The sequence below is a fragment of the Lates calcarifer genome, linkage group LG2 (genome assembly GCF_001640805.2).
Source record: "Lates calcarifer isolate ASB-BC8 linkage group LG2, TLL_Latcal_v3, whole genome shotgun sequence".
NCBI classification, from domain to species: domain Eukaryota; kingdom Metazoa; phylum Chordata; class Actinopteri; family Centropomidae; genus Lates; species Lates calcarifer.
Genome location: NC_066834.1, coordinates 5,822,248 through 5,845,602, shown reverse-complemented (window position 1 = coordinate 5,845,602; position 23,355 = coordinate 5,822,248). Strand labels below are relative to the sequence as shown.

The 23,355-nt window shown below is 38.1% G+C and overlaps 1 protein-coding gene across 2 annotated transcripts in view; it reads left to right on the top strand.

Moving 5' to 3' along the window:
- The window catches only part of LOC108887991 (protocadherin-9), a 183,126-nt gene that overhangs the window by 103,321 nt on the left and 56,450 nt on the right, over nt 1-23,355 (top strand). Inside the window, exon 4 of one of the 2 annotated variants that reach the window (XM_018683761.1) lies at nt 21,709-21,784. In XM_018683761.1, the coding sequence (XP_018539277.1) occupies nt 21,709-21,784 (76 nt within the window). Of the gene's footprint in view, nt 1-21,582; nt 21,785-23,355 lie in introns of both variants that reach the window. The other variant, XM_018683759.1, reaches the window with a different exon arrangement.

Sequence of the window (23,355 nt, the reverse complement as noted above, 5' to 3'; positions counted from 1 at the left end):
TCAGAGCTGTCCTCTACACTGCAAAGGAATGGCTTTGTCCTCAGCTGCAAAAAAGATTTGGTTGGAGGTCAATCCTGAATCTTTGATTGCTGGTTTTAATATTTAAATTGTCTTGTGACTCACTGCCGCTACATGAAGCTAAGTGGATTTTCAAAAATCTTTTTGAAGTGTGGACACAGCTATTGTTATATTTTGGTAATTTATGTATTTATACATTTATATCACACAGCACTGGGTCTTTACACATTATACAGATTCAAACAACAGGGAAAAGGAAAATAACACACATATGTAACCACTCTGCAACCCTATGTCCTACAAATTACTATTATGACAATAAGGATATATTGTTAATTTATGCATTTGGAGAGTCACAAATATGTTGATAACAAAAAATATATAGTCACTTCACTGATAATGTGTGTATTTACATTTAATATAAACCATGATCTTTTCCTGGCCTTAACATAAGTGCTTTTGCCTAAACCCCAGACATGACTCTGGATGCGAACCCAGTCAGCCATCAACACCAACCCCAAAAACACTCTGGGTGACGTCTGTGAGTACAATCCAGCCAGTTGTGTTGCCACCACAACTTCTGTGGGAACACAGTGTAGTTGTATATGGACATAATTTCTAGGAGACACGTTTGACAGTTGTCATCACAATGTGTATCTACACTATTTCCTTGCTTTGAAAAAATAACAGCAACTTTTTTCACACAGAAGATGTGAGGTCCATTTTCCAATATATACTGTATGAGGTAGATTGCTTTTGTGAGTGCAATCATGTTGCAGAAGATGTGGGCTCTCACTGCACTGTATGTGGGTGACATTTCCCAACAAACAAACCAAAATGTAAATGGGAGGAGTAGCTGTTGATGAGTTAGTAATACAGTGGTTGTTGCTCTGATCATGAAAGCTGGACATGGACTGCACTGTTGTTATTTTCTCCATACACGGTGCTCATACCCCAAAATACTGCACTACATGGCTTCTAATATGCAGAGCTACATTTTAACGGCCCACAAAGATCAGAACCAGATCCTGATATACATCATGATTCACTGTGAGTCGAAGCAGAGCTTATAGTCTATTATTCTAGAGCTACACAGCTTTCTAGTGAAATAACCTTGGAGCAATATGTCAATCCTACCATGGCCAGCAGTGTGGCAGTGACACTGATGATTCTCAGCTGACAAAAGAGGATGAACTGGCATGACTACAGAGAAGGTTTTACAAGACTCGAGGCCAATGGGTATGAATGTCTAGATAGATAGATAGATAGATAGATAGATAGATTACTGAGTTTGAGAGGGTGTAACTCATTAGATTTGAGACTGTGGTTAGAAAGAAGTCCTCAATATAATTATTTTTATTGTTATTCCGTTATTAAACCATATTAAAAATGACTTGCAGGTCATGAATCTCACTGCCTTTTGATGAAATTTATGATTAGAAAATCTTCATCTGCTTAAGACAAAAAAGATCATATCATCTATTTGCCCGAGTGAAATGAAAGGTATGCTTGTCCTCTTGAACCACTGTCAACCCGTCTTTTAATCAGAATTTCTGGAAAGAAAGGCTTCATGGTGAGAAAGAGATAGGCATGAGTCTCATAGATGTGTGTTCTCATATTAAGCCTGTCTGAGGACATGGCTACTTGTCAGATCAGGTCACTTTAATTGATTTATCTGCTTGGCACAGCTGTGCGCGCACTACAATCTATCTTGTTTTAGAATGCAATTTTACTGGCTGCATCACAACAGCTCCTCGACAGAAAATCAATACACAGCATATATATGTACACACACACACACACACACACACACACACACACACATTATATGTACTGTATATACATCTATATATATATGTGTGTGTAGGTAGAGGGACAGAAAAGATAGACGTCTGGTATGGCCATTTTTTGAAAGAGTTCTTTCCTTCCACTGTCTCAACTGCACATACTGAATGTTTTTGCCTATTGCTTCTCAAGGTCAGACCATCTTTCTGAAGTGAACTAGCCCCCATCTGCTACCATATGGTTTTACTTTGTATTTTCCTTTACCTCTGTCTTTTCTATCTAGCACTGAACCTGCCAGGGTGAGAAGTATTATACACATCACTACCCTTCAAATAGAGACAGGAGCAGGAAACTGGCTTGGTGCAGGCGAGAGCAGACATAGCTTCACACTATCCTATTCTGTCTCAGGAGAAAGTCATCTGAATTCATCTGAACAAGGATTTCTCTCTTTTTTGCTTCTTTTCTTACAGTAACTTGTACCAAAGTACCTTGTTTCTAAAGTGCCTGCTGGAATACCTGCTGTGGAAAAAAAAAAAAATAAAAAAAAAATCTGCCAGCCATTGTTGGCTCTGTATTAACTAAGACTACTTTTATGATAAATGATTGATACTTGCAAATACACAAACTTAAGTTAAGTTAGCTGGCATGCTTGATGACAGTTCTTGATCCCCTGTTACTGACACCTCACTAATAGAGCCCGATACTGGGTTTTTGAGGCAAATACAGATATGGACAGTTGAACAAGTTTTAAAAGGGAGTTTTACAAGTCTGATGTATCAGACAGTAGTTTTTTTTATATAAAAGCAAAATGAAAATGAAATCTTGAAACAGATCACAGAGATTTTTTTTTAGAATGAATGGGATATTTTACAATGTAAAAATTAATTTGTTAATTAATAAATTGCTCTCTGGTGGTCAAACTATATAGTAGTCCCACTGTTGCTAAATTCAATTTCTATACTGGAGACTGTCCTGTAAAAAATTACCCCATATGTGGGTAGTGGGTAGTGTCCAAGGGTAGAGATAAATGACCTATATAGTAATTCAGGTTGGAGAACTTGTTGTAGTAGTTAGCACCGTCACCTCACAGCAAGTAGAGTGCTCTGAACTTTGGTTCACCCAGGGGCTTTGCAGTTTATTTACTGTACAAAATTGCTACTAATATTTTTCATACATTTTTTTTTTTCACATTCTACTCTCTAGACTACTCTACTGCCTATCACAGTTTAGACATAATTTAAATTAAGATTTATGAATGTGTCATGAATATTTTAAAACTCTTTTGAAATTTGACATATTTATTGTTTCTACTTGAATGCTACAAAATGTTTTACTCTTTAAAGCCCATACAAACACAAATCCATGTAAAGTGAAATTGTGGTCATGTTACAAACAGTGGACAGCATATTGTAAAACATAGTGTGTAATGTAGTCAAGCACAGTGGTAAAGGCACTAGCTACAGTAGCACTAGATACAGTAGCACAACACAGACAATAATGAAATTCTACTATATATTTACCTTAATAAATAAATCATGTTAAATCTGCTACAAATAAAAACTTTTTTAAATTATTTATTATGTATTAATAATGCTGGCTGTGTGCATTTCATTTTCCTGCTCCATTTTCACTTTAATGAAAAAGACAAGGAGAAAAGCTTTACTTCATGCTCTTATTAACCCATTAGGTGCTATATGACCTATACTCACTCCATTTTTTTAAAACTTAATTAAGTAATTATAAAATTCAACAAAATTAAGCAGTAAAACATTTTTATGAAAAATTCATTGTTAGGTTAAGTAGCATAAATTAAATGTAGTATAATTTAAGTTAGTACAGATTAATTCATACATATGTAGTATAATTTTCCAGGCAGTAAGTACATTTTTACTGCAGTCTGCACAGGTAAACCCTTTTGAACTGCAGCACAATTAGAGTCAGACTTGGATTTACTAATTGTTTCATAAAAAGGCAATAATGACTCAATATTAGTGAAGAGATGTATCACCTACATACACATCTTGGAGTTGCAGGAAAAATCCTGTAGTACCTTTCTCTCTGGCTGATGATGGGATCGATAAGGTGATGGAAATTATCATTTCGTCATGTGGAACAGATGGATATGGAGGAGCAAAGAACAGAAGATTCTTCAATGTTTCAGTGCAATTTCTTAGCCTGTATCTGTGTAATTTCCCTGGAGCTAAGTAGACCCGTCAGTGTCCAGCTTGCTCTCTCCCTTCATTGCATTCACACGGTGCTTTCTTCCTTGTTCCCCATACACAATGGATAAGTTTCTGGCTTTGTCCCTCTGGGGCTTTTTGATTCACTTGAAGAGAGCCAGAACAGACACCTCCAGCGATGGCAGGGCATAGCATGTCTGTGCAGACTAAACATACTCTGTGCAGAAAGTCATCTTTGCTTTAACTGATCAAACAGCTCAAAGGATGTAAGGCTGCTTATGAATAGAATATAAGTGCAACATATGGATCGGTCATTTTGTGCAGATGAGAAATACAACAATAAATGTTGATGTTTTAGGGGCAGTTCTTTTAGTCATGTAATAATATAATAAGTATTTAAGATGTTTTATCAGTTATTGTGAAATGTCATTTTGATTTGATTATACAAAACCACCAGGGCTACACTTGGATTCAAGAGCTACTCTAATGGGCTCTACAATATTTACTGTTTAACTAGAAAACAATGTCAGCTTACTGCAAGCATGCAGTCAATGTATTTATTTGCAGTTCAACCTTTTTTTTTTTTTGACTGTGCTGCCTCTGACATAAAAAATAATAATGAAAGAAGGGAAAGAACAGCTATGACATGAAAAACAGCTTTAAGAAATCAGTCTTAATATAGCAATAAATTGCAGTGGCTCACAAAGCTAAATGAAAAAAGAAAAAAAACAAGGCATAGGTTTTAAATTCCCTAGCTTGTTTGTCTGGCTGAGCAGCCTTAATTTGGTTGTATCGCATTTATGCCTCGTGGTTGATAGTGAGCGAGATGAATCATTGTAAAATATGAGCCAGATCAGCCGCTTGTTTCCTGGAGGTAAAAGCTTGTAAGACCGCTGGTAAATACACCCAGAAGAGCGCATATCCTCTGAGACAAAGAGGAGTAAAAGCAAGAGAAAATGATAGAGAGGCTGGGGGTAGGAAGATGTTGCATGTTCCTCTAACCGTTTTTTTTTTTTTTTTTTTTTTTTTTTGAGTCCTGAATATTCTGTGTGTTTGCATTTGATTTTATGATGATAAGGATTTTAAATTGCTTTTACTAGAGGGTGAAAAGAAGGAGAGATTGGTGTAGATTAATAAAGCGAAGTAACATTTTAGGATATTTTCTTGTTATATTGTACAGCATGTGATTAGCTATCTTTAGGACCTCACATTTTGCCAGCCCTTAATCTCCTGCCTGTCATCTAGATCATCTAAAAGTGCTGAGAGGCTGACCCCCCCATCCACAGTGTCTGAAATCAGAGCAAGATCTTTGCAGTTGTAGCACATTTCTGAGGCTAGCTAATACCCCCAGTACAATCTGCAGGTTTCTGATAATGGCTTGTAAAATCTTTCATCTTGACATAAGCTGGCATATGCTGAGTGGCTCCACATGTTTATCTTAAAGCAACAAAAGCAAGGCCAAAACATGTAAGGTAATCACTTCAAAGACCTCTATGCTTGACTCCAGCGTTAGATCCTGTTTTCTTTCTAATCAGCCGTTGACCGTGTGGGCATTGTGTGCATCTGAAATTAGTTTACAAGATGTTGCTACAGTATAGTGGGAGAAGCAAATTGGGTCTTTGCTCCTGAGAAATGTTGTGAAAGAAAATAAGCTTTGTGAAGCAAGCCCTAAATTAGTCCAACCTTTGATGACCTTCTCTTAAATAACCAACTCAGTGCTGGCATGAATAATGACACAGAGATGACAAAACCTATCTGTAACATATCTGTCCACTGCAGTCTCCCACACACAAACGGAGCCAGGCAGCACGAGTGTGTGTGTGTGTGTGTGTGTGTGAAGTTGAGTTTCTGTAGTTTTGTCTTTCCTTTCATCTTTGGGAACCCTAAAAAAAGAAATGTAGCTTATGTTAAAAATTTACTCACTTGCATCTCTCTCATCTAGAGGGCAGACGAAGATCAAGCTACTGACCTCTTTAGAATAAAACACTGCCTACCAGATGTCGCCAGGCAAAAACTGCAAATGAGACTATTCCAGGAAATGCTAAAATAACCAGTGTCTTAAAAACAAGCCTTTCTTGGTAAGGTTCACATGAACAGAGCGAGGGAAGAAAGACAGACAAATGTGACAGGGCATGAACCTCCCCTGTTGAGTAATGGAATTAAATGACAGCTCTTGAGCGAGGAAGGGATGCTGAGAGAGAGCAAGCAAGGGAGAGAGGAGTGGGGGGATTTTGTCCAGCCAGGAAATTGAAGCCATCACAAGCAAATTGAGTTCAGGTCCTTTTGGTGGGCAAGAGCAGACCAATCAATTTGGCCTACTACTCAGTGCCTGTCAGCCTCACAGAAGGACACCTTGGCATCCAATAATAGGAGCACAGTAAACAACTGAAGCCCTGGCTCAGTTAGTCTCAGCTAACAGCTAGCTATCCATAGTAATTTCTCCTCAGGGGAAACAAATATATGACAGTAGTGTGCATCACTCTCATATGAGATAAAGAAATTGTTGCAGTGCAGTGTGCTTGTGTGGACACTGGTTAATGGTGCCAAGTTATAGGTTGGACAAATTCCTCTAACTGTAGTGTGTGTTTGTGGTATGACTGAAGAGAACAATGCTTGTTATAAAATGAAAAAAATAAAATCTTTCATCACTTCACTTCTCAAATAAGGTAAATGAAAACAAGACACAACCCCATCAGTAAATAAATCCTGTCAAGTCTCTCTAGGCTGGAACCACATCTAGGTTGTTTGGCCTTTGCCTGCTAATCTTTGGACAGTGACACAACATTCTTGCTAATTATCTCGATTACACAGCAGGAACGCACTACATCACAGTTCTGAGGCAACAGTCGACGAGGGGTGGAATCATACAACCCCAAAGGCCTAATTATCTCTGTTGGTTCCCAATTAATCCATTAAGTTGTTTTGGCTCAGCTGCAAGACCTGAGGCACCATTTTATATACCAATATATTGCACCATCACACAGCCATGTTACGTGAGCTTTTGTTTTTGTAGCAATTCGTTGTTAATACTGGAACGCGGTGCCCTTTCTTTTACCTTCAAAGTGTCTCATCTGACATATCCAGGGATCCGTGATGAGTTGAAATTCATACCCTTTCCACAGGATATTATAAGTCAAATAATTAACATTTACAGTAATCCAAAGTAACCCACATTAGAATATAAGTACTTCACAGTTCTGCAGAAAATATCACTCCAAGACCCTTTAATTCTCATTGTGGAACTTGGTGTTTCTGTATAGCCTCTGCGTCCTGCTTCTACTGGCTTACTAATGATGAAGTACCTGGGCTCACCATATGTAAAACTACACTGATGGCATTGATGACTTGCAAAGCAGTCAATAATCGTTTATGTGATAAGCCACTGGACTTGTGAGAGAGGCTGAGAAAAGGCTACGGGGCCAAGACGGGTTATGAGATTCATGGTGATACCGGCTGTAGACATTAAGTTTGTTTACATACTGCCAGTGAGCCATTGCAGTCAGCTCTTGTGAATGATTGTTTGAATATTGCAGCTGTCTCTTGAAACTAATCTTGTGACTTTCAGCCTACTTGTTTTTTTTTCTTTTCCCTCACTCTGTCCTGTCTGTCATCCCCATTTTCCTCACACCAATATTATCTTCCTCCCCTTGCTGTTCTGTCATAAATTGGTAACAAGGGATGGTGAGAGGAAAAACCAATATACATCGCTTTTTTATATGACAGCAGTGCTGTGTCCCACTTGGAATATTATTTGGCAGGTTGTAAGAGAGTCCCAAGTGAGCACATGCAAATTTGCAAACACTTATATACCAGTTGTTCTCAGTCTGTGCCATTTAGTTTGCTTTCATATGGATAGGGAATGGAGGTACCCATCTTTACAAAAACAGCTGAGCTTGTGTTACAGTTTATGTAACTCGCAGACATCCTTGTTTTTCTCTCTCTAGGGATTTTATTACTAGATGTGTAATAAGTTATTGCTGTGGGATATTCTTCAACAGCAAACATTATTTTAAGTGTATATCCATGACTTGGAAAGCATATCTTTCTGCCAAATGGAAAATATTACTGAGAAGGAATGACACCTTGATATTATGGGGGTGTGTGACAAGCCTGCAGCCACAACCAGGAATGGTGCCTCTGACTTACTCTGGTTGTGGGATTTCTTAGCATTGAGTGACATAGTTTAAATGGGTTCCTCTACTTTGTAATACAGTTAAATGTATAAATATTTGAGATCTGTTCAAAGTGTCACACTATAAAATGCCTTTTTTCTGCCATGCTAGCAATCTGATTTCTGATGTTAACTGTGGGATAAGTGCTGGAAGCTGCCTTTCCTTAGATGTGCTATTATTCCTGCACTGAGTTCCATTATACCTTCCAAAATCGTGGTGTATAAATTGACTGGGTCAGCAATTTCAGTTGCAATGGGGAAACTGTGCTATTTTAAGATTTTGGCCCTGGGAAGGTCCACAGCTTGGATATGGTTTGTACTGCTTTTGAACAGTTTATACTTGAATGGAACATTTACAGGGTGTATGTATGTGAGAAACTAAAGTATTAATACAATATGCTATACTATTCAGCTTCTAGACTATTTAAATTCCCAAAACCATTTATTTCAAAGTTTTCAAAGTTTTCTAGAGATTGTAATTTTAAATTCTACAATTAGCAACACCCTCTAGCAACAGCCTCTTTTTCCATGTTAACTGCATGTAGTAATCATTAAGAAGATTGATTGTGCTATTACCACATTCCTACAATTGCAAAGTTTTCCCAGAAAGTTACCTATAATTTAGAAGATGAATGCAGTAAATCTAGTTATGCTATAATAGAAAGTGCATCCAAACTGTGCTCTATAAAACTGTTTTTTTAATCTTTAAAAAGTAGTTTCTTGAAACCTTTTTTATATATGAGCAGAGGCAAAAAACGTATCCCTTGTAAGTATTCACTTATAAATAGGGAAGTTGTTTTTGGCATGTATTGAATTATTTACTTATTATTTGCAATTTATAATCTTCCAGGGAGAGAGAAACAAGTAATCTTGGCCTGTTCATCTGACATGTGGACCACTGGGCAAAACGCCCTGTAGGCTGTTGAGCTGATGGCTACAGAGATGGAGCAAGGCTGCACACAGAAGATCTGTCATCCTCATATACAAAGCTTCACTGACACTTCATATTACTGCAATTCTGCATTTGTCCCTGTTGGCTTGTCTCAGTGTTACTGTACTATGTACCTATAAGATATGACTTCACCAATCAAAGCCATTATCAAGCAAGCCCCTTTTTTAAAGTCTGAAGATTTACATGGAAACACACTTCTGCCTGTTATGACAAATTGGTATATTGTGAAATTATAACTGAAGATAACCTAACACTAGAAAAGGCTACATAGAAATTAGTATGTGAATGAGGATGGTGGCTTAAGAATATCAGCAGTTGAATACATTAATCTACCTGCACAACCTGACCACTGGTATAAAGGCTTGGCTGTAACCGGCAAGCCTTTCTCCCGCTGTGGGAAATCAGGGCATTCTGCCTCAGGCTGTTGGTGTAAGTACTTAGATGACAGAATCTGTGGCTGAGTGGGTCACAAGAACAAGTGGATGGAGAAAAAGAAAGATGATCAAATAATAAAACAAAAGGAAAAGATGAAGCGTGAACAGGAATAAGTGAGTTTAATGCTGATAGAATGTAGTAAATATTTTATCCATTTCTCATAACCAAGACCAGTAATGGGTAACACCATTGTTGAGGGCAATGTTCGAGGCCAAAGAAGGTGAGACATTTTTTGTGATATTTTTGAGACACCAAAGTTACAGACCTGTTTCTGTTGAGACTTCTTTTCATGTTTAGACTTAAGGTTACTCCATATTTTACTGGGGCATAAAAAGAAGTCAGCATTGCTCCCACTGTACATTATTTAAGGGGAGCCTCCTGTGCAACTAGGCCGGAAATGGTGGGGAGGCTTCAGTTGGACTGACAACAGAGACAGTGGTTCTCTTCAGGGGATCTACAGAAAGCCTTAAAATTGTTTGGTGGAGAACTTAGCAGCATGGAAAATGCTTGTATATTTAAAGCCAACTGTCAAACCAGGAAGTTTAGTCATCGAACCAGTGATTTCAAACCAAGAAGGCTCTCCAGCTGAAAACATGGAGAGAACAGGATGTGAATGTTAAAGACTAATACCAGCGTCATCTTAGCTGTTTTGCTATTTTCGGCAATCTTAAGTGTATCTTTTTAAGTGGTTGCTGTTCACTGAGGACAACCATTTGAGGTGATTCAGGTAAATTCAGGTAGGAAGGATGTCTGTCATGTTTTAGATATGACCAAGTGGGAGATGATGGAAACCTCTGGTCTCATCTCACCTAGGATTACTGGGATATCAACAAGAAAAAGTGAGGAAACTGATGGAGTATCAGTGTACTAGCTTAGTTTTTGCTGGCTTTGTTTTGAACTACATGCAAACCATTTCCCCGGAACAGCCCTGTGTGTGCAGCATTTTAGAGTAGTGGTTAAATTTGAAGGAGTTGAAGGTCAGGTGATGTTCGTGAGGCCATGAGAGAATTTTTGTTACACACAACCATTGCTAAAGAGACAGCTGAAGCATATGTGCTATGGTCACAGTAGGTGATAAACTGTCACCCTTTCAGTCAAGTAAGGTTTTGACTGACATGAATGGACCACCAAAACCATCACAATAGGATATTCTATCCAATGTTGTACATTCATGGGATAAGAGAGAAATGTACTATTATGTTAGTGATTGCTGTCCATTTCCTCTCACTACTGCATTTATCCAGACCCTGAAAGTATAGCCTACTCATCATATTTTTTTTTTCCAAACACACTGTACAAAGAAGCTCTTCACTCGGTCATGTCGATGTTTTGTCACTGTTTTCAAACAGTCAAATCAGGTCAGAGACATAATGCTGCCTTGTGAATATTTTCAATCATTTTAGCGATCTTCAGTTTTGTTCATGTGTCTCTTTCTTTTTTTCTTTCTTTCTTTGCTGTGCCCAGTAGGTGAGGTCAGATCTGAGAAAGGCAGAGATCTATTGAAAACAAAACCGTGTACAGAAGTTCAGTGAATCTGAGGGACGAGTCAAAGGTGTATCCAGGATAATGTCCTGTTGGAAGGCCGATTTATCTAGTCTTTTATGGGCTGCTGCTGCATCTAGTCCTACACCAAAGTGGTGGTGAGACCATGAAAGGAAATACATACACAAAAAAAGGTATGTGAGCTGAATTTGCTTTTGAAGGAATGGATCTTCCCCAGGGCATTGTTGGAAATTAACACTTTTATATTAACTTCTTCATGCAACCTCAAATATACTTGTAAAACACAGCCTCACCCTTCCACAAATTGAAGCTCATTTATGTCAGTGTCATTTAAATTATTGTCATATATACTTTAATTATTGTCCTATATGCTTTAATATAGTGGTCTTCACTGGTTAGGATATCTGTTCAGTGTTTTCAGCCTAAAGAAAGAATAAAGATCTTACTGGCAGCAGTCAAGATCAGCACTCTCCTTTATGCATCTGACAAACCAGATAATGTACAGACCCCCACAGAAAATGTCTTCTGTTTCATTAATATTCATTCCTTTTTAATCTGTCTCTGTGTCTCATGTTTTGTTGTTTTTTTTCCTCCTGCTGTTGATCATGAGCAAATCTACTCCCCATCCTGCCGAATGTTCACAATAACAGTAAAAAATAAGAGATATCATTTCAAGAAATTCAACTATGCTGAAAATTGCACCTCTCTTACTGTACATAAACATATGATGCTGCTTTGGTCTACATTTTAGCTGAATGGTTTTCCAGCAGTGGAAAAGGGAGAGAGAGGGAAAGAGAGAGAGCGAGAGAGAGAATTGTTCCTCTTCTGTCACAGTCTCAGAAAATGCAAACGGGCAAGCGATCACATACAAACAAAAACAAATTATGCACTGCGACACACTATCCACCAGTATGCATTATGCTGGCGCCTTGCTTTCACTAGAAACTGTTGGAGGGAAATTGGTGGCTGCTTGGCAACAAAACAAATGGAAAAAGGTCTGGGTGATTCTTATTTTCCAGATGATTAGTTGCATCAGAAATAATTGTTGGTAAGATCATGGACCATAAAATTAATTATTAAGTCTTGAGCTTAATTGTATTTCCCTCACTGTGACTGTCCTCTCAGAAAAAGTTAGTTTCTAATTTCCTGATGGGTGAAATGGTAAAACAGCAGGTGAGTAAAGCTGATGTTTTACAAATGTGAGATTGTGTGCCACAGTGAAGAGTAGTGTGAAGCAACGTTGAATGTTCACAATAATTGATGCATTAATAAAGGTTTTGATGCCATAAAATACAGGGTATGGATTGTTATGACATTATGTCATTATGTCATGTGTACACATCAAGTACTGGAAATGCAGAGTGTTGTATACATGTTTATTTCAGTCTATAGTAATGTGTGCAATGTATCTTTTTGTGGAAGACTTTTTCTCACCTACATTTCAAACAGTGTACAAGCTACACATTATACATATCCATTATTCATCTGCATTTTATGGTTGAAGACTGGTAGTGTACCCAAGCACTGACTCTTTTGGCAGAATAGTCTTGACATATGGATAATGCTTTATATGAAGGTCCTAGTGATCAGCGTAAATTAATAAGGTGCCTATAAACTCTATATAAAATGCTTATTAACATTATTATGAAACTTGCTAACAGTGCATAGACAGCTTAAAACATTGATAAAAGCATTAAAATTGTTAATCGTAGTATTAAAACACATTCATTAACAACTAATTGTTCTGGGAAATTGATGTTGCATGAAATTGTTTAAAAGATCTTTCTGAAGCCACAAGATTCCTATAACAGTATTTTAAAACAACACACACACATTTTAAGGCACAATTATCACTAAGTGTACAACAGATATATACAGTATATATAGAACACTGTTCAATCCATTGAAGGGTTGACATGGGGTTTATGGTTACCAGTTATGATAACTCTACGATATCTCTGAATTATGTATTATGTGACTGTGTGATGCAAATGTACAATATGTACCTTTAAATGTAGTCTATACCATACAACACACTAAACCTTTGTGAAATATACAAAACAGATTATTTTGGCGGATTTTGTGAGGCTCTGTAGGAGACATTTTGCACTTAAGTATACACAGACAGTATTTCTGTCTGCCCACTGTAACACCATAGCGGCTGGCACATGCTGTAAGTGCAGGGTATCGGCAGTGATATTTGGTGGCACTGTCAACACCTTGCCATGGTGCTTCAGCATCAAACATCACTTCCGTTATCACTTTCTTCAACTGGCACATTATCAAGTGGCATGAACATCTGCTGCTTTTGGGAGTGGTTACAAGCCTTGTCAAATGATTTAACACATAAAGGGATGACAAAATGCCCTTCTAAAAGTTCCTATTAATGTGGTGTACAATTCAACAAAGGCTTTTGAATTAATCTCAGACCACACAGTTTATGTTAAAATGCGGGTCAGAGTGAGCGATATTGCTGTACTGCCTTTTATTGTTTCATTGTCTTTAAACAGCAGCTACTAGGCATACAGATTCTCTTTAAGCTGCAGTATCACACTGATCAGTTGTTGTTCATGTCATTAGGTTTTAGCACTTTGTAGCACTTCACTAATTTGAGTCAGTTGAATTTAGTCTTTAAATGAAAGATTTTAATAATGTACAAGCCTGTGAACTTAACATGTGGGTTAGTTGCATATTTCCAACCTAAATTAATTAGATTAACACCCTCATAACACCTTATTCCCATTAACAGACAAATAGATATAATACAATTTATTGTTAACTGTGAGAAGTAAATTGAAAGGAAAGTCATAAAAAGAAGATTTTTTTTTTAAGTCTACAACTAAGAAAGTCAGATTTTGGCATAGCTGAAATTTTACTTCTCACATTGCCTTGTATAAACGCATTTGCAGTGAAAAATATATCTGGCACAAATTATGGGTAATATATACACCGTTGCTCAGTTTTATGGACATTATATTCAGTAAGACAGGACACACTGAAATGTACAAACATTATAACATATTGAGGAACCCTTCAGCTGTTAAATAAATAAATAAAAGTTAAATTATCCAGATATATGTGTTTGCTGCCTGTTCTGGAAACAAACAAAAACAATTTCATAATCCTCACATTTTGTGCAAATGCCATGAAAAAAAATCTGGAAATCTAGATTACCAGTTGCCAAAGTCAACCAGACCTCCCCGCTGCATCGATTTACATTTGATCTCTCAAAGCTGGATAATCATGGCTGTGTAAATAGCCATTATTTCCACAGGATAAACAGAGATCCAACTAAACAAATGTGTGCCTCTGTACCTATTTGGTGTAATGGAATCGCAAATAGGATTTCATGACAGCTAATAGGGTTGTAGGTTATTATGAATCATAGAGTACACTGTGATTACGCTTTGGTTTTGAATGAGTACAAATAAATGTGTAGCTTTTAATGCAACACAGTGTATTTTATTTATTTGTGATTGCCTTTTAATATCTCTAATTCTTTTTTTTTTTTTTTGGTGCAGTGACACAAAGGTATGAAGGATTTATAGCGAGTCAATAAAAAGCTAACACCCTACACAGTGCCACAGAACACTGACTTCAGTGTACACTGTCTACAGCTTAGTGCAGCGCCAAGATCACATGGACTGTAACTCATAAACACATCAAGCTTCCCCATTCAGTGCTCAGGGCCTAGCCTGCTCTGCTCTGTAGTTAACTGTCTCTGAGTGTCAAATCCTTCATCCTGATGCAGGAGACACACATAGAGAAGAATTGCTGTGTCTCTCATTTTACGGCTGTGGATGTCGGCACAGGGTAGAACCGATGAGTGAGTCAGTAGTGGTTAACTTTGTAGCTAATGCTCTGTGGCAGTTGCACAGGTTTCTTCTGCTCTGCTTAAGGCACAGAGGGAAGCTGGTTGAACTACTCCTGTCTCATAGTTCTCACTCAGCCAAGTCAGGTTATTTAACAGCACACCAAAGTTAGGACAGAGGAGGAGGGGTGGGGGTGGGGGAGGCTCCATCAGAAAAGAGGTCACTCCACGGTGGAGAAGAAAAAAAGTAGATGATCCTAAGATGTCTAGATCTAGCCCCAGGTGGTGTTAGATGACATTAATTATACATGAAAGTCCATCCCTCTGAAGATGCCTGTTCAGGTAAATTTTGTTTAATTTAGTGATCTTTGTTCATGTTCCCATAGACTTAAATATAAAATGTAAAACCCTATATATCTGCCACTGATGCAGAGCAAACCAGCCCCACTGAGCTGGGAAAGATTTGGCCATCTGTAGGCTAGCAAGATGTAACTACTTCATATAAGTTAGACATGCATGCTTAGGCAGTGTATTCATTTCATGTTTTCAGCTGTAGGCAGTAGGAAGTGTCAGGCTTGGTTAACTCAACTACTACCATGCCTGTTAGCTGCAGTTTAAGCCTAACTTCACATACTTAGAGAGCTTTTCTGAAGTCAGCAGAGATAATCCTAGAGGGTTTGTTTCTTAAGCTTTTTGCTCTATAAAGTTGTGAATGTATTTTTTGCACTAAAGGAGCTATGTCGCTAGGTGTAGACTCTTTAATTTTACCTTATTCCAGAATCTATCCGGTTGTAGAGAAATATAATAATCCTGGTCAGAAATTGGTGCAACATATGAGCTGCTTTCAGCCCATTCATCTCAGTGTTCCAGGGTTAAAGCCTACATTTAAAGGCTTTTAACATGGCTATGTTATAATGTGAAAGAATAAGTGAGCCTCATAAGCTTTGAACATTTTCATAAATCCCATTTTTGATACTATTGGCTGGTATTGTTTAGCAATAGAAAATGATGCAGACAACATTTAACCATGAGTTCAGTATGTTGTTGTTGAATGTTTTCTCTAATCTTTGTCAGAACCACATCACAGGATTAATCATGTGAACCCACAGTTTAGTTGGGTGCTCTGTGAACAGATACACAAGTTTGTCTTTTTCTGTTGCATTTTTGTTACTGAGAAGCCAGTCAAGGCATCTTGGTGCCCTCTAGTGGCCGGACAAAGTTGGCGTCTTGTTGGTGAACGTAGCGGATCTCTCAAAGGCAAAGAGTAATTTACTGTATTTCCCTTAGGAAAAAAACCAGGAGGGGGAGTGTTAACGTATGAATGTGTGATGAGGTACAGTTAACTAGAGGTGTGTAGACAAATGAAAATAAAACAAATTGGACTTTGAGGGCATCAGCGAGAGGGAACTTGTCACAGTACCTGTCATCTGTGAACAATGACAGGTGAGAGCATGTGCCTGGCGATGAACATACCATAAGACTACACCTGGATTTTTGCTTTTTCATGAAAAAAAAGGAAATGTCTTTAGTGTATGTGTGTTAGACAACAAATGGTTGAAGGATAAATAGATAGACAAGCATGTCGTATATTGAATCCATACATCTGTGTAAGATCATTTAGCCCAGAAAAAGTCAAAATGATGGACTGTGCTGATTATCACATGCTAAGCAAGTGCTCTCTGAATGACTAACACAAAGCACACTACCACTATTGTTAGACATAACACACTCACACACACACACACACACACACACACACACACACATATATACTCAAACACACACACACATGTACTCAAACACAAATACATACACTACATGTCCATTCTTCCAAGCTTGCAATTTGGGAAATGGGTCAGATGTGACTTAGATTTATGCATCTTTGTGTTCATCTTTGTGTGTGTGTGTTTGTGTATTTGTGATGTACCAGAGAGCGAGGGAGTGACTGATAGGGCTTCATTGTGGATGTGGCAGAATGCAGATGTTTCTCAGAACTGCCTAGCTATGATTTAATGATGAAAAGCAGAAGGCAGCAGACTTAGACTCTAGAGAGGCAGCAGGAGCAGACTACGTCAATATTAGAGTCAGAATCAAAGACGGGGGGAGATTGTGATTTATTTGTCACTTTTTATTTGAGTGTTGCTTACAGAAACAACTTTGGGAACTCTTTTTATCTTCATGTCTTTCATCTTTTTTAAGCTGTTTGAAAAGCTTGTTTTTGACTGTGTTTATGTCATCAGAATAGAGCCCTGGCTGACAGAGATTGTGATGCATTTTATGGATGAGCCCAAAGGAAATCCGAATGTTGACTTGACAGGAGGCGATGTCTATCAGCTGCTAATGTTTCACTTGATTTGATGTTTTATGGAATGTTACAGCTTGTCAGAGCTGTGGATCAACACTGGAGGGAATAGTGTATGCACTCAAATGTACTCCCTAAAAACATAATAAAACATCAGAAACATATATACATCATTCTATGTAAGGGTTAACAGCATCATGTAAGTCTCAGCTTTGTCATTTTGTTTTTTCAGCAAGTGTTGAAATACAACAATCACGGTGCAAAGGTGTAAGACAGAGAGGCGATGACAGAGGAAGAGAAAAAATCAATCAGCACAGCCAGTGGAACAAAGAAGACAATCATGCTTGTGCCCTTTTATTGATAAAAAAAAAAAAAAATGTATTTTCCAAGGTGTCCAGCAGATGGCACAGCACCTTTGGTCTCTAAGGGAGGAGGGAGAAAGAGTGAGGGGAGAGCAGGGCAGACAGAGAAAGAGATCTTTTTTTGAGTTTTGTTTTCCTGGTTGACTGATCTCCCTCAGTGGTCTGATTGTGAGAAAGGACTCGTGGGAAGTGTTCTCTCACCGCAGGTGTCAGACTGCTGTTAGATAAGATTATTTGTGGGGGTGAGGAGGTTGCATTATTTTGTGCGTACACGCGCGCGTGTGTGTTTGTGCATATATGTGTGCGTGCATGCACTTCTGTTCAGTGTGTGCTTCTCCTCATTAAACGTCCGCCTGATAGAAATGCAGTGTTGTATTGTGTTCATTTGGAACACAGTACAACACAGAAGTTGTTTTTGACTTGCACACTGTGCTCCATATGGTCACACTCAGGAGGAGAAAGACAGGGAAGCAGAGAGAAAGCTTGTGCTCCGAGTCATAAGCCCTATACCTATTTGCTTTCTGTCACATAAAACCAAAGTTGTATCTGTTTTGTGTTATACTAGAGTGTTTCTTTGCCATATAGCGATTCTGTAATTTCATCCACTGATTTTCAACAGAGGTGAAGTGCAACCATAGTACAACACAGTGCTGAAACATGTCAAAATACCACGGTAATAGTCACTATATCTTTCATTTTCTGGGTGACTAACTACTTTATCTGTTGCTGTCTGGTTAAATAATTAGTCTCTGATTGCAGACTTGGCTTATAAAAATTCAATACTCAATCTTAGTTTGAATCAGGTATTTGTCAGTACTTAAAAATTAAAGTGCACACTTTAGATCAATATAACTGCTAAAAGTTAAAAATTATCGTCTTATATCTATTTTTCCAACAACTAACAGTGCTAATAATGGTGTTGATACTCATAAGTGTGGATCCATTTTGAAGTTAGTGGAGACTTTGACTGGAGCTGGTTTTATCTGTTGGAGGCCAAAACTCTCCACTTTCCAGTTTTCCAATAACACCATCTGTATGAAGTTGTGACTGATGCTTCAATAATTGGCAATTACCCTCTCCTGTCAGATTTTATTGACAGTTTGCTTAATATTATATCCTTTATATGAAGACCAAGGGTGAATGCTGTTCCTGATAATTTGTAGGCCTTCTGGGATTTAAATCTTCCAGCAGTAAAGTGCTGCTATTTGCTTTGTGTTTGTTAAAGTGAGTGTGTTTGGTCAGGCAAATTATAAAAACAAGCGGATAATAAGGGTTAGCAGGCGCGATAAGCCATAATATCTTGTAAACTGGCAGCAGGGATAGTTTAAGCCGGTCTTATGCTAATATTACTACAAGTGACTGTCAGCAACAGAGAAATACAAATATGCTTAAACCCACAAATAAACACATGCACAAATGACAGCACCCACAGACCTACACAGTGCATTTAATTCAAAACTGGACCTTTATATTTATATCTAATAATGCATTGAAATTCTGAATAATGAATGAATAAATTATTTTCCTTGGAACAATCCATGTGTCTCTCTGGATCCTGAGCAAGATTTCATTTCAAGGTCCCACCAGTTCAACAGTGTTTGACAGCACACGCTAAAACCATTAACCTAATCAATAGTGATCCACTTTTTCATGCTAGTCAGAAGTCAAACCTATATATATACAGAGTTATCATAACTTTAATTATTGCTTCCACTTGTCATGCACTCTATATGACTAAATGGTTTTGTAAATCACATTTAGGATGTATGTTGTGATTAATTGCCTGATTGATTAAAATTACTGTTCTTTTCCCTGAGCTTCAAGCAACAGCAGTCATTTTTCTCTCTGTTACAGTGTGAACTGCATTTCTGTCTGGTTTTACACAGTCTGCATATTAGGCAGAGTATTCTCATGAATGTCTTAATATTAGAGTGATGTGCATGTAGTCTAGATACTGTCATGTACTGATATCAAATCTTTTTGGAAAAAACTTCAAAAAGCTCCTGTATGTTGTACACTACTCCAAATCACATCTTATCCAGTTTAATGGTTTAACACCGCATTTGTAATACCTTTGATCATCTACAGTTTTATTGCATTTTCATGATTAATCAATTTATTTGTCCATATTTTCTAATAGATATAAAATACACACACTGAATACTATTTTCATCAACTTTGTTGTAAAATAGACTGTTGTCTCCTTAACTCTGGAGAGAGGTAGGAGAAAAGCTGCCAGTATCAGTGTTGCTAGCTTGACACTTTGAGGGCAGCCAACAAATAGATGGTTACCTTGCCTAAGGCCAACTTCTTTGGCATCAGCAGGAAGAAAAACATGTGAAGCCAGTGTTAATTAAGTGCAGATACACCAAACAAATCAAATCTTTACAGCTTGCCTCATCCTTCACTGGATTCATTGTCTGTATAAGGATTTTTTTAACCACATGCACTCAGTATGTCTCACCTTATGTGAAACTAATGGCGCTGCATTGCCTAATAAGCATAGCTGTCACACAAACAAACAAAAAAAACCCTCCTTTAGAAATGTATTTTTTCCCTATCTTCATTTGAAATGCCACATCTGATCATCTGCCTCTTTATAAACACTAATGGTGACATTTATCCAGATTCCTTCTGTTTTACAAGACCTGCACTTTCAGTTGTTGTTGGAGATGGCAAGTGTGAAGAACTGTTAAAATCCTGATTTAGCTTTTTGTGGATATGGTTTTCTTTGACAAGCTTCATTTGCAAAAAGACACACTAAATTTCATAGAGGATTTTTTCCAACACTGCTGGGCATGTAATGATTGACATCTTTCTCCAAGGTTGTTATAGCTGGCTAGTTTTGTAAATCATGAGTAGCAGAATAAGAATTCTATCTATCTATTCATCCATCCATCCATCCATTCAAACAACATGCATCTAAATCTGATGTCAGTGTTTTTTGTCTGTTGTCAAATCCCCTAACCCCCACCTCCCTCACTGCCCCATTTTTTCCCTTCCTTTATTCCCCCTTTTGGTTTAATTGAATGTTGCATGCTTTTGGAGCAGTTCTAAAATATATAATGAGGTCATTTGCATTAGACTGCAGATTGGGTGACCTTTGCTTTTGCCAATAATTACTGTAAAACCCGTCTCTGTCTGTCATCACCAAGGATGTGGCAGGGACCTCTCTCTGCTCACGAAAGGTTAGCTGCAGGCTTGTGTCTGGACTTATGAAAAAGCCTGAGGAAAATGTCATTAGAGCAAGGGGAAAAGACACTTGGAATTAACAATTGGAAATTCAATCAGAGTGGCTTTAAGGATGGTGTGTCTGTGCATGTGTGTGCTCATGTGCATATCACCAGCAGGGGGGCTATAAGACATGTCCCAGGAAGACTTGTGGGTTAAGAAATTCCTCTCCTCACTGAGAGTGCAGAATGTGGGAAGAAGGACACCCTGGGGGTGACTTCTGTTAACTCTGCAGGCCACTTTGACTTTGCCAACACCCAAACAAACTGGCAACACAAACTAAACAATCAGGCTGTAAACATCGCCACAGCAGTCTTCATAGATAAAATGGTGCCACCAATACCTAGAAATTTCATGGCCTTCATTAATTATGCCTGACATTAATTACACCATGTATTTATGAAAGCCTCACAAATTCTGCACTTTTCACCTTGCTGATTTTTTGTTACAGTGCATGATGTCTAATTTGCATGCTATTATTGGTTGTCATTGTGCAGTGAAACGTGACTGTATTTACCATGTGTTAACTTCCCTTCCCATCAATAACTTGGCCCAAGTCAAAAAAGACCTAAACAATCATTCTCAGTCTTTTGAAACTGGAAATGAACCCTCCTATTCATCAATACCTTCCTTACTTGTAAATGTTTAATACATTTTACATTGTTCAGACAAACGCCTGCTTATTTCACACTGCAGTGCTGATTGGCGCTCAGTGTGTCAAGCAGCATGCATGAGCTTGCAGAGCTCAGTGTAAAATTTAAAAAAAAAGTAGTTTGAGGGGGCAGAGCAGAGCACTAACATCAGAGGCTCTGTTTTGTGCTCTTGGTTCTAGTCTCAGCGGCGCGTCACGTTTCACCTGCCGGATGGCTCCCAGGAGAGCTGCAGTGACAGCGGTCTGGGGGACCACGAGCCTGTAGGCAGTGGCTCCCTCCTCACACAACCTCTCCCTCTGGTGCAGGCGCAGGATGACTTCTACGAGCAGGCCTCCCCTGATAAGAGGACCGAAGCTGACGGCAACTCTGATCCCAACTCTGGTGAGTTGTAAAATATCTCACAACTATCAGTTCCTTTAAGTGCATATGCAAGGGTAGTTTCGTTGAATTTCTCTCTATTTCTCTCTATTCTCTCTTGTGCAAACTGTGAGTTTAAAGTGTCATTGTAGACATTTTAAAACATCTGCAATATGTTCACTTTGATCCAATTTAGTGGACAATGAGTGTGTCGTAATAGCGTCTTTTCTTTCAAATACTTGAATTTTTCACTGGTTGTATTGAATGCAGTCAAACCTGAGTATGCTTTGTCCTTAAGTGCAGATTGGAGGAAATAAAGACAGTGTTTCTCATTTTGCTTGCGGGAATGACTAAAACTCCTTGAAAAGATATAATAAATAGTCATGAAAAACAACATCAGTCTCTATAAAGAACTCAACATACCAAATATCATTTAATTTAGAGTCATTTGATTGCTCAAGTAGGTTTCTAGTGGATACATGAGCAGGTCATTCATTTCTCAGTTAATCATCCAGACTTGTTCATTCCTCCCAGGAGCAAACCTGGGCCTCCCATAGGCTCCTCACCTATTTGTGAAGCTCATTTGATTTATTTAGAGATGATTTCCCAGTTGGAAGTCTTGGTGCTCAGCTGAAGATGTTAACTTCCCACTATTTCTGGTGGGAATGTACATCTCCGACCCAATTTTCTCATTTTATCATTAAGAGGTGAGGCGTGCGCGAAGATCAAGCGCATTGCCCCAAGGTCGGTGCCAGCTTGCCTACTAAGGGTGGAGCAGCCAGCACCGCATAAATACAAGTGCTGTGAGTAAACTGTGTGTGCTTATGATTTCATACAGGCTCTAACTTAGCAGATGAACTTGCAGTTGGCAGATGTACTCAGTGAGTACTGTGTAGGCCTACTGACTCACTGTCTTCCCAAAAGAGCAGAGCTGCACATGGCCCAACCATGTGCATTTGTACTCATACAGCATCATTGCAGGGAAAATTTGTTTTAAATTTGCTTCATAGCAAGAAGAGGATAGAAGTGAAAGATTCTCATGCTGAGTGAAAAGAGTATGGTGGATGGCCATGAATACAAAGCACATGTCTTCAGAGACTGGAAACTGAAGTTTGTCCCACTGCTGAAGTCAACTGTTATCTGTCTCTAATCCTTAATGAAATGGTTTAGTTGCTTGACTTCAACCATCCACAAACTAACTATAAAACCAAATTCATGCTTTATATGCCAGCAGTAGATACTATAAAGGAAACAAATGAAAACATTGGTAGTGAATATTTTACAGATATGAACCTTTTGAATTGATGTAAAACATTTAGAAGATTTATTCAATATAAATTTTAAATCATCATGTCGATCCTTCAAATCATATCAGCCACTGCAAATTAATTGTCTATGAACTGCATTTTCAGAAGACACAGCTGATAAATTCATTACAATTTTATAAGCCACCAAGGAAGTGATTAAAGCCAACAGGAATGTTACATTATGAAAGCTATAATTAAAATGTCAGCAATTATTGGCCAGAGCTCACTGCATTTCATGGCATGCCAGACATTTATGCCTTGTGTTAAAATATATCTAAATCAGCTACA